The sequence below is a fragment of the Triticum urartu genome, chromosome 4A (genome assembly GCF_056163025.1).
Source record: "Triticum urartu cultivar PI428250 chromosome 4A, HENAU_Tu73, whole genome shotgun sequence".
NCBI classification, from domain to species: Eukaryota; Viridiplantae; Streptophyta; class Magnoliopsida; order Poales; family Poaceae; genus Triticum; species Triticum urartu.
The window spans coordinates 513,757,891-513,774,383 of NC_141876.1; the positions used below are offsets into that span (position 1 = coordinate 513,757,891).

General features: G+C 44.2%; 2 protein-coding genes and 1 non-coding gene across 3 annotated transcripts; all 3 read right to left on the reverse strand.

Moving 5' to 3' along the window:
• Positions 1-3,348: 3,348 nt before the first annotated feature.
• On the reverse strand, positions 3,349-7,202 carry LOC147976358 (uncharacterized). The gene is made up of 6 exons (XM_087520832.1): positions 6,337-7,202; positions 4,121-4,503; positions 4,005-4,032; positions 3,841-3,911; positions 3,665-3,744; positions 3,349-3,405 (listed from the first exon to the last, which is right to left on the reverse strand). Exons 1-6 carry the CDS (start codon positions 7,200-7,202, stop codon positions 3,349-3,351), a joined length of 1,485 nt encoding a protein of 494 aa, XP_087376958.1.
• Positions 7,203-8,057: 855 nt separating this feature from the next.
• Positions 8,058-8,128, reverse strand: TRNAG-CCC (transfer RNA glycine (anticodon CCC)). Its single transcript has one exon. It is a non-coding gene; the product is annotated as a tRNA-Gly (tRNA).
• Positions 8,129-8,451: 323 nt separating this feature from the next.
• LOC125551141 (heat stress transcription factor A-9) lies at positions 8,452-12,294 on the reverse strand. Its single transcript, XM_048714297.2, has 4 exons — positions 11,821-12,294; positions 9,797-10,640; positions 9,449-9,512; positions 8,452-8,801 (listed from the first exon to the last, which is right to left on the reverse strand). The coding sequence occupies exons 1-3, from the start codon at positions 12,103-12,105 to the stop codon at positions 9,490-9,492; spliced, it is 1,152 nt and encodes a 383-aa protein (XP_048570254.1). The 5' UTR covers positions 12,106-12,294; the 3' UTR covers positions 8,452-8,801; positions 9,449-9,489.
• Positions 12,295-16,493: the final 4,199 nt, after the last annotated feature.

Below are 16,493 nucleotides of genomic sequence, written 5' to 3' on the forward strand. Positions count from 1 at the left end.
TTGCCTTTGTTTTTCTGGATCTTTATGCAAAATATTTCAGTCAAGGATTTGAATGATCATATTAATCGGGATACAAGAATCAGTCTCCTTGCTATTATAAAAAATAATGTTATTTCTCAATTTCCATATAGTTCGGAAAATGGCAGAAATGCCTACCACAACTAGATTTATCTCACTTTTAATAAATCTCGAGAGCCTAGTATTGAACAAGTCACCAGTTGTATCAGGAATATATCAAGAAGTTTAAAAGCACATTTCATAATATTCCATAATAACCTAGCAATAGAGCATTGAAAGAAAGAATGATTAATGGATTCCTCCCTTCCACAAAAAGGACACTTCTTATCTCCAAGCCATTCTCTTTTGAGAAAGTTATCTTTAGTTAATAATATGTTCTTTCTAAGCACTAACCAAACGAGCACCTTAACTCTAGGTGGCATCTTGACTTTCCAAAGGAAATTATGAGGGTATTTATTATCATTTTCAACCAATAAACTATAATAAGACTTAACTAAGTAATTCCCATTTTTTAGTATGTCCACCTAATAGAATCTTTTTTTATCAGTCAGAGTTGCAGAAGCACAAACTTCTTTGATATAATCCCACAGTTCAAGAGAATCTCCATACAAAGTCCTTCTAAATTGGACCTGGTCAATTAATTTACAAAAGATCCCTTTAACAGATTTTATTTTTTCAAAGCATATGTTGTAAAGTCTAGGGGCACTAGCTTTGAGAGACTTATCCCCAGTCTACCAATCTTCCCAAAACCTCACATTTTCCCCATTCCCAACTACGTATAAACTTGCACAGAGAAAAAAAAAAGATCTTTATGCCGTAGAATTTTAGACCAGAAGTGAGAATCTCCCTGTTTTGGTTTTATCCCAGGCGAACAAGCATTTATTTATATATTTTATTCAAATATTTCTTTGCCACAACCTTTCAATATTATAAAGCTTCCACCACCATTTACAAACTAGAGCTTTATTCATCAAGGATAAGTTTTGTATACCCAAACCACCCATATCTTTTTATTTGCAGACCTCAGACCATTTAACTAAATGATTTTTTTATTTACATCCTCCTGCCATAACAACCCGGCTCTAAAAAAATACATCCTCTCATTAACTCTAAAAGGTAGACCATAAAAGGACATCATAAAGTATAGACTTCCAATCAAAGAGGACTATATTAAGTTGATCCTACCAACACTGGTAAGTAATCTTCCTAGCTAGTTACCACACTTCTTTTCCATTTTGTCCTCAGGTGGCTTCCGATTCTTATTCCTATTTTTTTCTCATCCACAAGTAAACCTGAATATCTCATAGGGTGAGATCCTATAGGACAAGTGAAAATTCTTGTATATTCATCAATTTTATTAATGGCATTACCAAACAGGAAAAGCTCGTTTTGATGAAAATTAATTTTGAAACCAGACATTTGTTCAAATAAACATAACACAAATTTCAGACCGTGAGCACTATCATAATCAACGGTGGGTCCTGAGCCCTCCGGAAGCTTCCCCATGAAAATTATTTTCAGGAATTTTTCAGTATTCTTTGAGCTCCATAAATTGATTTTTTGTATAATCCAAAACATGTAGAAAACAAGAATTGGCACTTGGCAATGAGTTAATATGTTAATAAAAAAATTGATGCCAAAATTATTCCCCAATGATATAAACATAGCATAAAGTAATAAAAAAATTATAGATACGTTTGAAACATATTAGTACAACATCCTCTCCATCTCTGCAATATTCATAGTGTCTCAATTTCAAGTTGGGATCGACACTAGCAAAATTTCCGTTGCCATTCTGGACACGTCGCGGCGACTATTCCGTTCGTCGTCGCCGCCGACGGTGTCTTACCTTACTTGAACCGCGACAACCTCCTGGTCTCACCCGACCCTGGATGATGCCTGCCAGAGTCCGCATCATTGGTGGTGAGCACTGCTTCCACCTTGTATGAAGCACCGACCGCACTGACAAGGACCAATGTGCAAACTTACAATGTGAATTTTTTAATAACCCCACTAAAAAAATTATCGAACAAGTATATATTTAACCAACTGTGTATCACTTATGCAACTTCATGTGTTGAACTGTTAAATTTCTAACTTGATGTATAAAAGTTAACTTTCGCGACAACTTCGTGTACTAACCGTGCAACTTACTCTTAAATAAAGAATGAGGCTTAATATAAGTAACAATGTTGAGTTGGCATGACATAAGACAACATATAGTAACTACATAAAGAGCACCAATTTATTGGAATATGGTTAAACAATTGTTGTGTGATTATCTATATTTTTTGGATGGACCGTACAAGTTATGGTGCAGGTAATTGCAAAGCGGGTCTAGGAGATCACCTTGCGATTGAAATGAGCATTAAATAATCTGTCAATATTGGATACTATGATCATTACTGGCTTAAGATCAGGTACCAGAGCAACTTCACCGGGCTTAACCATCTTGTATAACGTGTTGATAGTTTCATAAGGCACCAATATATGACTCAAGTGTGAAGTGAGCGTAGCTCAGATAGTTAGGTTCCTTTTGGTGGAACCACCCCACCATGGTTCAAGTTCTAGACTCGACACTGGTGCTCGTATTTTCTTAGATTTATTCCAGTCTTTCTAACGACGTTCGTTCGGTGAGAGGAGACGTTTCCGCCGACTAAGAGATGTCCATGATGACTTCGTCAATTTTAAAATATTGTGTCGGGTCAATATCTCAGAGGTGATGTTCTCCTTGTTCACCAAGGAGCGGTCAGTGAAGAGTGCCAGCAAACGAAGCAGAACATAAACATCACTCTCAGCACTCTTAGGATTCTACACGTTTCACAATATAAGCTTTTAGGCGCCTCATTCAAAGTGAAGCGCACAATTCAACTACTCTAATTTTCAAACTTTGCTGTAAATATGACAATTCAGCTGCTAGCTGAAACATACATCATTCTGCTCTGATTTCATTGGCATCTCCTCATCATCATAGACTAGAAAATGGAGAGTACATAGTGTCAGTTTTCATACTGCATTCCCTTAGGATTAAGCTCCCACATGGCGAGTCGCTTCAGGACCACGCTCTGACGGGGCAAGGCGCCTCAAGTACTGCGTCAGGGGCAGCTCTCCATATTGAAGAGTCCGGTCCACAGATTGAAGTAAATAAAGTGGATCGACCAATCACTTTGGCAGCAATGCTTTTACAAGACTGAAAAAAACACTCTTCAGATTGAAGGGGAAATATCAGAAAAATACCAAGTATTCATTTTGTTTGAAATACAATTGTCCAAGTACCTCCGTGTCAATGCTATGACAGGCGCTATATTGGTGTGAATGGTGTCGACTATTTTACACTGATTCTTGTCGGTAGCTGGCAAAGTCTTGGCACGCAGAAGGGAAAACCCTCTACAAACAGAAAATTGACATTCAGAAATTGTATGCTATTAATTTAGAGGGTTATTCGGAAAAAGGTTATTGTATTTGAAATGGCCTAGTCTCTCATACGTACTCTTCAAGTGCCGAGACATGGCATCGGATGCTAGTTGCGCATACATCATCGGTGTAAGAGGTAATACCATCTGCCATCTACGTTAGACATAACTTTGAAATTCAGGGATGGACTTATAATTGTGTATCAATTATTAATGTGTAAATTTGCACTAACCTGGTTAAGCATTGCAATAGAGACGGAGCAAATCCTCAGCTCTTCTTCATCCGGTCTTTCAAGCATTTTCAACTTTGCATCTGCGACAAATGATCGAATAAATAATGTGAACTTCTAGTGTTGACAAAGACAGCTGTGATAATAATAGTATCGCCAAAATTAGGCTTGGCAAATACCTAATGACGTGACCGTCTGGATGGCAGCAAGAATATCCTGGAGCACTGCTAATTTAACCAAACCAATCCACCTGCAATTAACCGTGCAAATATATGAGTCCATGTTAGGTGCAGAAATAAGTTCGTTCCACTGAATCGTTCTCCAACCTAGCAATAAGAATCACCTGAGATTTTCCCCAGGAGTATTCTTCCCTGCAACATTTTGGACATAGAAAAACGAAATTAAACCAAGGATATGTCTCACTGCCCACACGTGATAAAAAATAGACAACATAATTACCAGAGGTATCGTTGAAGTAGCGCGACACGACACGTGGACAGTAGTTTGGATCAATATAAGACATCCTTTCCGTGGAAAAGGACACGAGCCTCATGTCCATATTTCTCATGTCCAGAGCACCAAACAGACCCAATGGCTTGTCATTGCTTCCAAGTGGCCGGGCCATCATGTAAAAAACGTCATCATCCATGCCAAGGGTAGGAGAATAACGCTCGAATTTCCTCAACGAAAGCCGTTGCTCATCGTCATCCCACACCCTATGCGAAACCAAATCCCAACTTTGACCGGCTAAAAGGATGTCGCCGGTCTCCACACTACAGCACGTGTTCCAATCCGAAGCGAGGGTCCTTTCCATGCTCGTCGCCCTCCAACCATAGTCGGTAAGGTCAACTCCACCGCACGACTCCACTCTGTCCGGCCCCGTCTATTTGGGGTAAAACAGAAAAACAAGACGGCCCAGCGCGCGATGGTTCGGACCTATTTGATTCGTTTTGTGTCCGGGTCGATCCATTTGAAGCGCAAACTTGCGCGGGATTTGGGTCGTCGCGAACACCGAACGGACGCACCGCTCGTCCGCATCTGACCGCGTGGCAGGGCGGCCACCTACCTCTCACCCGCCAACATCAATACGCGTAGGCGGCCGGCCCCACCTGTCATCGGCCCAATGGAAGGTCGCCGTCCTTAAATGGGGAACCAGTGGACCGGTCGTCGTCCACACTGCCCCACTCCATCCTGCGGCCTCCTCGAAACCCGACAGCGCGAAAAGCCTAGCCTCCCCCGTCCTCGAGCTCGTCGGCCGGCCATCTCAATGCCATGGGCTTCTGGAACCGCAAGGGGAAGCACGATCGCGAGGCCGGCTCCTCGTCGGGGCGCCGCGCCGGCTCCGTGAAGAAGGAGGAGCTGGCATCACCACCACGCCAGGCCCTCGCGCCGCCCGCGTTCCATCGCCCCCACGTCCGCCGGCGAGCGCGACCGGCATTACATCCGCGCGTCGGTGTGCCGCCGTTATTGGGAGACGAGGACGCCGCTCCCCTGGAGCGACGTCCACCTCCCCAACAACTGGCACTTATCCGTCGACCGTGTGCCGATCCCTCCCGTCTCGTCGAGCGGCCGTGCGCGCCATGAAGAGATCGAGCGCTGCCGCCGCCTCCTCCCCGATGACCTGTACTACAATGACAGGTACGCTCCGGACTCCGCCCTCTGGGACACCTGGCGCAGGGATGAGCACGACGTGTGGCGTGCCTTCTTCTTCGCCGGCACGGCGTCTGGGCCGCGGCGGCCACGTCGGGAGCACGCAGCGCCTGCTCCCCAGGAGCGCGGACGTAGGCGGGTGCACGGCCTCACGCCCACGCCGTCGTCGTCGCCGTCGCCTTCGTCGTCTCCACCACCACCTCCTCGCATGACAGAGGAGGAGGAGGCCTGTCTCATGGCGCGTGTCATGGAAGACTCCATGTACACGCACGATGAGCGCCAGTTGGAGGGCCTGGAGGAGATGATGGCCCGCTCCGCCGCCGGCGAGGTAGCCATCCCCGAGCTGGAGATGGTGGCCGCGGAGGAGACGATGGAGGAGGAGCCGATCGCCGTGTTCCACCCGGGCCTGGTGGGCCTGGGGTGGGGCTGGTCCTGCACTGCTCCGGAGATGGCCGCCGCCGTGGGCGTGAACTGGTGTGCCACTCCGCCGCGGTCACCGGAGCGGGAGACGTCACCATGGGAGGAGATGGTGCAGGCACCTCCCGCCGTCCAGCCCACTCGCATCTACCACGCACCGCCGGCCCACCTCTGGACGCCGCTGGCCTACGTCGACCTCGTCAGTGACGACGACGACGCCGGCGGCCACTAAAGACGGTGACGGCATCGACGGGCACAGGCAGGAGCGTGCTGGCGGCAGCCGTTTTTTATTTTATTTTTCATGTTTAATTATGTCAAATTGGACGTGAAACTGGGCCGTTTTATGGCCATGGACCCTAACTTAAGTTTTAAGTTTTTTAAACTGTGTTTATTTACTTTTTTAAGTCATTTTATTTAAGTTTTTATGTTTTTTTAAACACATCCGACACGGACAAGATTTGGAGTGCGGCTGCGCACTGGGCGCACCCACGACCCATCGGACAGACACGAACATGGGCGAACCCATTGTCGCCCCAAAGGGACAAAATCCGCCTAAACCGGACGTTCGTTTGGGGTTGTGCGGTGGAGTTGGCCTAACGTCGTCGTCGTCTTCCGAATCCGCATCTTGGTGGTACTCCACCTCGACAAACCTGAGCATGTCGCCGACGCATATCACGTCCGTGAACGGCCTGGAAGACGACGTTCCGACGTGGCGCGAGTTTCCCGGCGTCGGGCGGGGAAAGCTCGGGTAGCGGACCACCGGATCCTCATCGAGCACATTGCAGAGGAGGATGCCGCGCCAGAGGTCGACCCACCCCAGCGAATCCACTCCGACGGTGATCACCTTTGTGGTCTGGTGGTTAAGGACGTGCCTCAGGTCATCGTCCCCGGTAGCACCGTCCAGTGGGATCACCTTGCTGCTCCATGCCTTGGTCGTGGACGAGCAGAGGAAGAGCTCGTAAGCAAGAGGGCCGACTTTGAGGCTACGTGCCAATGCCGCCACGACGTATCCGTCGCCATGGCTGAGGATGCCGACCTCGTTGGTTGAATGGAATCTGACAGGTCGGTGCGGGAGCACCTCGAGTGACGGGCTCCCGTGGTCGGCCTTGTAGACGAGATAACGCAGCCCGTTGAACATCGCCACGGTGATGTGTAGCAGAACGGCGTCGCCGTCGGTGATGACGACGGTAGCGCCGTAGGACAGACCGTTGTCCCCGACGTGGACGATGAAGCCGGAGACCTGTGGGGGGCTGACGAAGAAGAAGGAAACCTCCACCTCCACCTCCACCCCCTCGTCTTGGACCTCCATGAACGTTCTTGCCGTGGTCGCCAGGGCAGCGGAGCACTCGGCGTTTGATATCTTCTCCCAGTCGTGGTTGGCCCCGCGCACTACGGTGTCGAGGAGGACCCAGTCGGGAAAGCTGGGGGCGTGGCCCGGCGCCGGCGGCCGCCGGGCAAAGAGGGGACGAAGCATGTCGTTGGTCGACGGGGGCAGAGCACGGGCTTGGTTTGCGGGTTAGGGTTGTGATTTATTCGATTCGGTCGGCTGGCTTGGGTCTAGGACGTAACGTATGAGAGAGGTGTTTACTTGTGTACTGCTCCCTCCGTTCCGAATTACTTATTGTAGAAATGGATGTATCTAGATGTATTTTAATTTTAGATATATTTATTTCTGTGATAAGTAATTTGAAACGAAGGGAGTACAAGTCTGCGACGGGCTCTCCCCTCCGCGGCAGGCAGACGGTCAACTTCTAGCCGACTTAAGCTTCATCATCGAGCTGTCCGTATAGTTTTCCGTTACGTCATCGTCTGAGACCTCGTTGGTTTCCTCTTGGAGTCTTGGAGTGGCTTTAATTTCCTTGTTTGCGGAGATTTAAGGAGTGAGTATCACTAGATCCGTTTTAAAATATACTTTTATAATATATCAATTTAATGTCATATATGTTGCTACTCTTGTATATATAGTTGGTCAAAATTTTAAAACTTTCACTTAGGACGAAAACTAGAAATACACTTATTCGTAGACGGAGGGAGTACCTGCTACAAGTACATGGTTCCAGTCGAAACGGTTATATAAAACACTTAGTAAAAGTGCATTTAGACAAAGCACAAGACTTTTCTCTTTGGAACGCACATGAACTCTAAAAATCCTGAAAGAGCCATATGAATGCCCCCATCTGAATAAATGTTCCATTGACATTTATGAAGCGGTTTTCTTGGTATTCCAAGTATTAAAATAGTATGATCTTCCTAAGATGACAACTTGCATGAGCATTTCATTGGGCAAATTGTTAATAGATTGGCAAAAATCGAAGCTTAAAAAAAATACTGCGCATCCAGGGAATCGAACCCTGGTCAGTACCGTGGGAGGGTACTATGATACCACTACACCAGATGCGCTTCCATGCCAAGTTTCTTCCTATGGTTCTATAATAGAACCTGACATATCGCACTACCACAAGGATAAACTAAGATAGTGTTCTCTACACGGCAAGAAGCTGCAGAGTAAATTGTTTCAGTCTGGGAACAAATACGGTTCTTATATAGACAATGCTCGCATTGATAGAAAATTGTTCATATCCGGGAAAATATCTTGTTCTTATGTTGACAATGCTCGCAGTGTATGCAATGGATGTCCGGGAGCAAAAACGAGGTGTGCATGTGCATGGTTCTTGCAATAGCCTCCCGTTCATGCACCCTGCACGTACATAAAATGAAACACGTAATAGAAAACCACTTCATAAATGTCAATGGAACATTACATTTTCGCTGGAAATTCACAGAATGTACAGGACAGGTTGACATTTACAAAACACAACAGCATATACACCGAGCGAGTGAATTCCAGTTGTTGGCTGTTCTACTGTAAGGACAAGGAGAGTAGGGTCGCGCAAAAAGTCCCTGTCCTATGCCCGAAAAACAACAAAAGAATCCTGTATAGTCAACGACAGTTAATGTCTTTCGAGCATTTGCTATATGACACTCTGATGACTCTGAGCACAGATGCCGTTTTCACTGCCAATGGCGCCCACCTCACGCATCATCATGCCTCCACATTTTGATCACCCAGAAGCTGAACAAAAGGCAACTGAATTAGTAGGTAACATTTGTCAAGCCCTACAACAAAACTGATTGCTTCCGACTAATCTTTGTAAAATTAGTCAGCATCGAACTGAACCTACCCCCTCCATCCCAAAATAAGTGTACTAGAGTACAACCAAGCGGGTTTTCAAAAACAAGGTTACAAATATGTATGTGAAGGCCAATAAGACTAACTCTAAATTCTGAAAGGGCAGCAGCAACCTAATACTATCGCAAAAGAATCATGTTAAAGTGCTATCGCCAATAGGTTGTTTGAATATCAGGCGAGTATGCTTGGGTAAAACGTCTAAATAATGCTGCCTTCTTTTTCCTGCATGCATCCTGTTTTGTGCTTGTTGGCATCAAATTGAACATGACTATATTCTGATGACATTAGTAACTGCTAAACTACACTGCTGCGTTTTGTCCTGTTCAGCAAATACTCCCTCTGTTCCTAAATATAAGCCATTTTATAGAGATTCCAATGTAGACTATATACGGAGGAAAATGAGTAACTCTACACTCTAAAATGCGTCTACATACATCCGTATGTAGTCCGTATTGAAATCTCTAAGGGGGTACAAAGTAACTTTCAGTAAAGAAAACATAATGGTGATCTTTTTATGGACCGTTCCGAACCTAAAGTAATGTTGCTGCCCGATGTGCTCCTAGACCACCACCTATGCTTCAGTTATGACATCAGCTGAAATAAGAAAGTGAGTCAGATTTGTATAGAATCGCTGAGATAGTAGCAGAACACCATAACATAATAAGCAGGCGTTAAAAAATCCATTTCCTTGACAAAAGAAGGAAATGACATGGTATAAACTTCGCAAAATCCTACTAATCTGAACTCCACTTGGGCACCTGAAGTGCATAGCGTGTCATTGGACATACAATATTAGCAGTTACACAGAATACAGTCTCTGCATGCTTTGCAGAAAAAGAAGAACAGAAACATTCAGCATACAACAAACTAGGGAATACCATGTTGAGGGTCATTGTAGTTATGCTGTGCTTCCATCTGACAGTCCTGCTCTGACTGTGGAGACTCATCATAATCTTGAATAGTTAAAGTAGGTTCCCCGTCTTCGCCAAACCACAGATGCATGTCATCAAAGTCTGGTAGAGCAGGCATGTCAGCAAAAATGTCCCCTGATGAACCTTGTGTGTTGAGGTTGTCCGACGTCGTTTGAGTGTCAATGTCCATGGGCATGTTAAGTGCGGGACTTGAGATTGGTTGTGTGGTGGCCGACAAAAATGCTTCATCTGGTATTACTTGGCTAGAAGTTTCAGGGGCAGGAGGCCGATACTGAATAATTTCGGTCCCTGCGCCAGAAGTCCCGTAATCAGTTACTGGACCCTGCTCTAGAGCAGGGAACCTCCTTTTCTTGTTTCCATCCTCATACCAGTTGGCCCTGCGCTGCTGCTGCTGCTGCTGCACAAGCTGGTTGAGAAGACTAGGGTTCTGGACAACGATTGATAGAAGTGCCATCATCTGCTTCTGGTTCTGTTCCATTACTTGAAGGCGTTGAATCAAACTCTGGACTTCAAGGTTAGAGCTTTGCTGGTAGTGCCTGAGATCCACAAGCTGCTGCATGAGAAGAGATTTATCCCTCTTAAGGGTTTCCACCTCCTTTACAAGCCCGCCATATCTTCCTATTTCAATATTTTCAGTACCAGGTGCAGCTTTGACAGGTGCCTTCTCTAACTCACGACCTGCTTCCTGAGGTCTCTTCTTTCTCTTAATGATTTTCAGAAGATGCTTTTGGCCCCTAAGAAACCCTTCATTGGCCCACTCCCATCTATCAGGGTCAACTTTACGAAATCCCTAGATAAGAAGAAGCATGGATAAGTTCACCAAATAAGAAATCCTAGAATGCAAGGTTTTCTTTAGAGTAAATAACAGATCATGTGATGCTTCCACTGATTTCATTGCGGTGTTGAAAGTTGCATGCTTCATGAGGAAGTTTTACCAAAAGTATATGGAGCCAAGAGCAGCAATTCGTGTGGTCACAACAAAATCTTTAAGAGCATGTATACAATCCAGTGAGAAAAAATCAGTCTGCTCTTGTATTCAGCAAATGGACATGAAAGAAACTGTATAAAAATTGGAAGGAAAAGCTGACAAGAATAGAATCCCAGACTGCAAGAATCTGGCTCGAGCCACTGGATACTGCTAGACACTCATCAAAAGCACAACATCATTCATCAAATACCTTTGGGTAGGTAAAACAAAGTTCCAACCAGCATAAAAGAAATGCTCACGCAGAAGATTAACTTTCAGTCATGATATTATGTCAATGCAGACGAAACATTTATTTGATTTCATTCAGAAACACAACAGTCAGGATACTATTTAAGTTAAGCATGAAGCGAAGACACTACATGAAGTAGCTCCATTCTCTTCTACTCCTACCATAAATAAAGTTTGGTAGATGCCAAATATGCAGAATCCAAAATATAGAAAAGAGTTTAGATAGCATGCATTCCGTGCCAATAGAACTCAAGGCATGTTCGGCAGAACTGCTAGGAGCGATAGTTATTTTGATCAGATCCACAAAATTCCAATGGCCACACGCATAATTATATTTCATAATATAAAGAAGACTGCTAAAAGCATTTTTACTACTGGATAGCAAAGCATGGACAGATTTGGAACAAATGCTTTAACCCGGAATGGTAAGTCCGCATATTACGCGAAAGTGAAATTGTATTGCCACAAGTTCTCAGCGCAACAAGCACAAATTGAACAAAGCAATAGCCTGTAACAAACTGGATTCAAGCGAAAATGATCGCGCATTAAAACACAGGTTTGTCTAAACTACACCGAGAGCTACTCCAGACAGTTAACTTGGACTAAATTCTCACTTAGTCGCAATAGCACATTACGAAATTATAATAAAGGAAACATGCTCCGCCATAGCAATTGCATCCAATTCACCTCAAATCACCCTGAAAAGGAAAAATCCGCGCATAGGAGACAAACGGGGAGGGCGAGGGAGTCTCACATAGGTGTTGAGCTGGCGTATGAAGCTGCTGAAGTTGCGGTGCTTGAAGTGGCGGCTGAGCAGGTCGCGCTCGAAGGCGTGCGCGTCCCAGATCACGAAGCTGTTGCCGGCGTCCGTCCACGACATGACCTTGTCGGTGGCCGCGTCCGAGACCATGTCGTAGACCTTGGTGAGGAACGGCGCCACCTCCGGCGGCCTAGGCGCCGGCCCCACCGGCGCGGGGGCATTCCCGGCCGACGAGGGCCCCGCGGCGGAGGGCGGGGGCGAGCCTTTGCTGGAGCCCATGGCGGTGCGGCGGGCGGAAACCCTAGCCTCGTTCGGGATTGATGAGGGCGGCGAGGAGAGGGAGGAGGAGGAAGGCGTACTGGCGTGGGGATTTCGGTTTGGGTTCGGACGATTTTGGGGGATTTTTGGGTTGGGTTGGGGGGGTCTGCGACCTGTTCGTGTTTGGGCTGCCTGCCTTCAGGATTAAGAAAGAAATCTATGGGAAATTCAAAAGAAGAAGAAAAAAAATGTGGTAGAGTCGGCGATATTTGTGCGTGCGTCAGATCACGCAAGGCGCGTGCCCGGAAAATTGCTTTGGAATAAGGCACGCCTTCGTTTTACAGCTGCGCTCCCGTGCTTTTATTCGAGGATGACCTGTGGGCCTGAGGGCGTCCGGGCCCACGTGTCGGTGTGTGAGGGTCACGCATGAGGCAATGATTATTTGCTGTGCGGCGAGCGTTTTCCACATTTTGCGTTTTTTTCTGTGGGGCGCAGGAGCCGGCGTGGTTGCGTCGGGTCCCGCTCGATGGCATGGGCGGGGCCGGTGGGCGCTGCATTCGAAGACCCTCGCAAAGAAAAAGACGAAGGAGGAATGAAAAAGACGAAGGAGGAATCCACACGGAGAGACTGATATGTGGCCCAGGAACGATGGGCCGGATGACAGGTGCGAGTGTCGCGGTCATGCAGGGGCAAGTCATCGACGTCATTGCTGTCGTTGGACTTGGACTGGAATTACACTTGTCAATTTCCACACGCACGGACCAGCTTGCTCTCCTCTCTCCTCCTCTCGTCACGAGAATCCAGTCCAGTCCAGTCCAATTCCACATTAGAGGGGCCTGTCGGACATAGAGACTTGGACCGAGACAATAATTTTTTGCTGGTTTGAACAAGCTGTACGGCCGAATATTTCTTTCTCAAGTTAAGAAATTTACAACAAGTCTCTCGCAAAAAATAACTATCCTATCCCTTTCTACAATCTCTCCGGGTCCTTGTTACATAAGGTAAGTACTAGTAAAAAGGTCTGTGCGTTGCAACGAGGGAAAAGAATACCACATGCTCTTAATTTATAAAAGGTGTCTATAATCAGAGTATTTGTAGCTACGGCCCAAACAAAGATGATCTTTGCCTATAAAAACGCAAGTTCAAGATTCCACATGTCTTCTTGTTAAACACGCCTTGTATGTAGACTTAATATGTACAAAGAAACGGGCCAGGGATCTTCAGTTTCGTTTCTAATTCTGATTTTGCTGAGATGTTCATAGGGAAAGTATCCAGTGCTCCCAGCCTTGGGGTACTCCCGGTGCTCCAATGTCAAAAAACATTTTTAAATATTTTAAAAAATTCAAAAAAATAAGAATGTTCACAGCGATTGTCACTACATCCCCTAAAAAATCCAGGTTCAAAATCGAAATGAACATTGAAAAACAAAAAGGAAATCCAGATTTGAATAGTGTCAATGTTGTTTTTGTCTCTTCTTTACACTATTCATGCTAGATTTCACATTTTTGTTTCTCAATATGTGTTTCGAGTTTGGATCTGAAATTTTTAGGGTTGTAGTCACATCCATGGTGAACATTCACAATTTTTTCGGAATTTTTTGAAACATTAAGGAAAATGTTTTTTGACATTGTAGTACCGGGAGTACCCAAAGTTGGAAGCACCGGATACTTTCCCGATATTCATACACAATCTGGATCAGTATCGATATGAAAGAAAGACGAATAATGCACCGTTGATTAAGATTGCACCCTATATAGTAATTTTTTAAATGGTTAACAGGTAAATTAACATCATATCATATTCTATATATTTTTTTAATCAAGTTCTATATATAACATGTTAAATTTGGAGTTACGGTTTTGAAGATATGAGTATTTAAAAAACATTTGATACTAATGCGGGTTTAATGTTAGAAACTTCAGGGGTTTTCTATAAAATATCATGATGGACTAGGAATACATATTGATTTTATTAGTAGGTATAGATTATACAATAGTTAACTACAAGAAAACAAATTATAAGCCCCATAACGACGGCCAACCCATGCACCTGCCTCAGGGCAGCCTCTGGTGGGCTAGCTTAGGTGTCTGTCGCATGCTTTATTCGATGATTTATTTTTTTTGTTTCTCTAATTTTGTTAATATTTTTGAAATACTCATAATACATATCTTTCACCGTTTTATTTACTTCAAGATTTTCAAACCATTCATCGCATGTTTAAAATCTATCCATGCAGTGCAAAAAGAATGTTCACGCGACTTTAAAAAATTGCTTGCATTAATTATTTTGACATTTTAAAAATATTCACTTGCTTCAATAAAACATTTACAAAATGTATCGTGTTATTGAAAAAAGTGATTTGTAGCATTCAAAAATAGTTTCACAAATTCAAAATTAGGTCCATCACATTTTTTAAAAACATTTAAACAAGGTAAGAAATGCAGAAGTTTTCAAAAATGTTTCAAATCATTAAAATAAGGTTGCATTTAAAAATATGACACTCATGAAGTCGAACGAAGTCAGGAACTCTCGTGAAGTCGAAGCTATACTGCCCCAGCGCACACTCTTGCCGGCCCAATTAGAGCGTTTGGCTTGGGACCTCCTATGTGAGGTATTAAGCGTCAAATTTTTCTAGGGGTATAGCTAAGCTTTATTGACCATAGTCCACATGAAGTGGTATACAACAAGGATCACGGGGAAGGATGAACCAAAGATATCGCGCCTGATCAAGAGTGTTTTAATAGCTAAGTTTATTAAGCGTCAAGAAATACTAAAATGTTCATCAAATTTTAAAAAATTGATTATTGTTTTAAATTTAAAATTCAACTATTTCTTCTGAAATTGCGTACATTTTTCGGAAAATGTGAATACCTTTTCTGAACCAGCGAACATTTTTAGAAATTTTGGGAGAATTTTAATATTTAGGAATATTTTTAGTTTTTGACGAATCTTTCTAGAGTTCATGAAATTACTCAAATATTTTTTGCCTCCACAAACTTTTTTAGAAATCACGAACATTTTTTAAATTCATGAAATTACTCAAATATTTTTTGCCTCCACGAACTTTTTCAAAATTCGCATTTTTTGAATTTTTGTAATTTTTCAAAATACGAATTATTTAAAGAAAATAGGGGGTGCCCTGCGCTGCTAAATGGGCCGGCACAAATGGGCGTGGGGGGCGAGCCAGGGTGTGCGCACGCAGTGGCTTCCCGGCGCATAATGCGTCAAATAGGAGCTCCCACGTCAAAGGGGTACAGAGAGCGTCCTGAATCGGCCGGCCCAGGTAAGAGGATGCCGATTGTGCGATCCAGTCTTGTTCAGCGTATTTAGTGGGAGCTCCTATTTGACGCTTCAGGCGCCAGGTAAGCTCCCTGGCGGCCACGTGCCAACGGTTGAGGGCCAGCCCATGTGATTCAAGTGCATTTTATTTTCCCCTGGTTCGCTCGGTCGCATTTGAAAAAAACCGAGAAAATTAGCACAAAGGGAAAAATATTTAAATTTCATAAATCTTCATGGATTTAGAAAAAAAATCATGAATTCTACAAAATCATTAATTTGAAAAAGTGCATCGAACTTGAAAAATACTTCATCAATTTGAAAAAAAAAATTGTAGAATTTGAAAAGGTTCATCGATTTTGAAAAAAAATCATTGATTTGAAAAAAAGATTCATGTTTTTTTAAATAACCACACATTAAAGAAAAAAGGAAATAACAAGAACAAGAATTTAAATAAGAGAAAAAAGAAAAAGTACAAACCAAACTGAACCACGAAAGAACACAAAGTAAATGTGCACAAGCGCGTGAGGTGGCCTGGTGGTTGGTGCGCTTCCTTTGGAAAGATGAGGCCAGGAGTTCGATCTCATCGGCAACACCTTTTTCTGAAATAATGTGAAGGAACGAAAAAAAAGAAGGAAAATGGACCGGACTAGAGCCAAGCGGGGTGTGAAGCGCCGAATCGGAAATGTCGTGTTTGGTTGCCCGCATACATCTCAATCAGGCCCCCACGAGAAGAGTTTGACCCGTTTGGTTGCGTGCATAGCACGAACTTTAAAGCTCCTTTGGGCTTGGTACCGAGGGAACGCTCGATTTGGCAGTTTTTCATAAGACACGCCCGATCGATGCAATCTAGGCGCCTAGATGACTTTCCTGGTGCAGTTACCTACGAGCTCCTCTAGGTTGGGTACATCCTATACATGAGTTTGCACTGTTCGAGTGTAATCACTCCTTAATCGCTTTCACCTTCTAATCTACATAAGATGTTGTGATTCGAGATAAGGTCTACACGAAGAAGATGCGCATCGATGTTATGGTTTCATTCAGACGATCGGTTCGCAGTTTTAACCGTAAATGTTCGATTTTGTGTTCCTATTGGAACTATTTTTGATTAACTTCATCAAATTCGTCGCGCA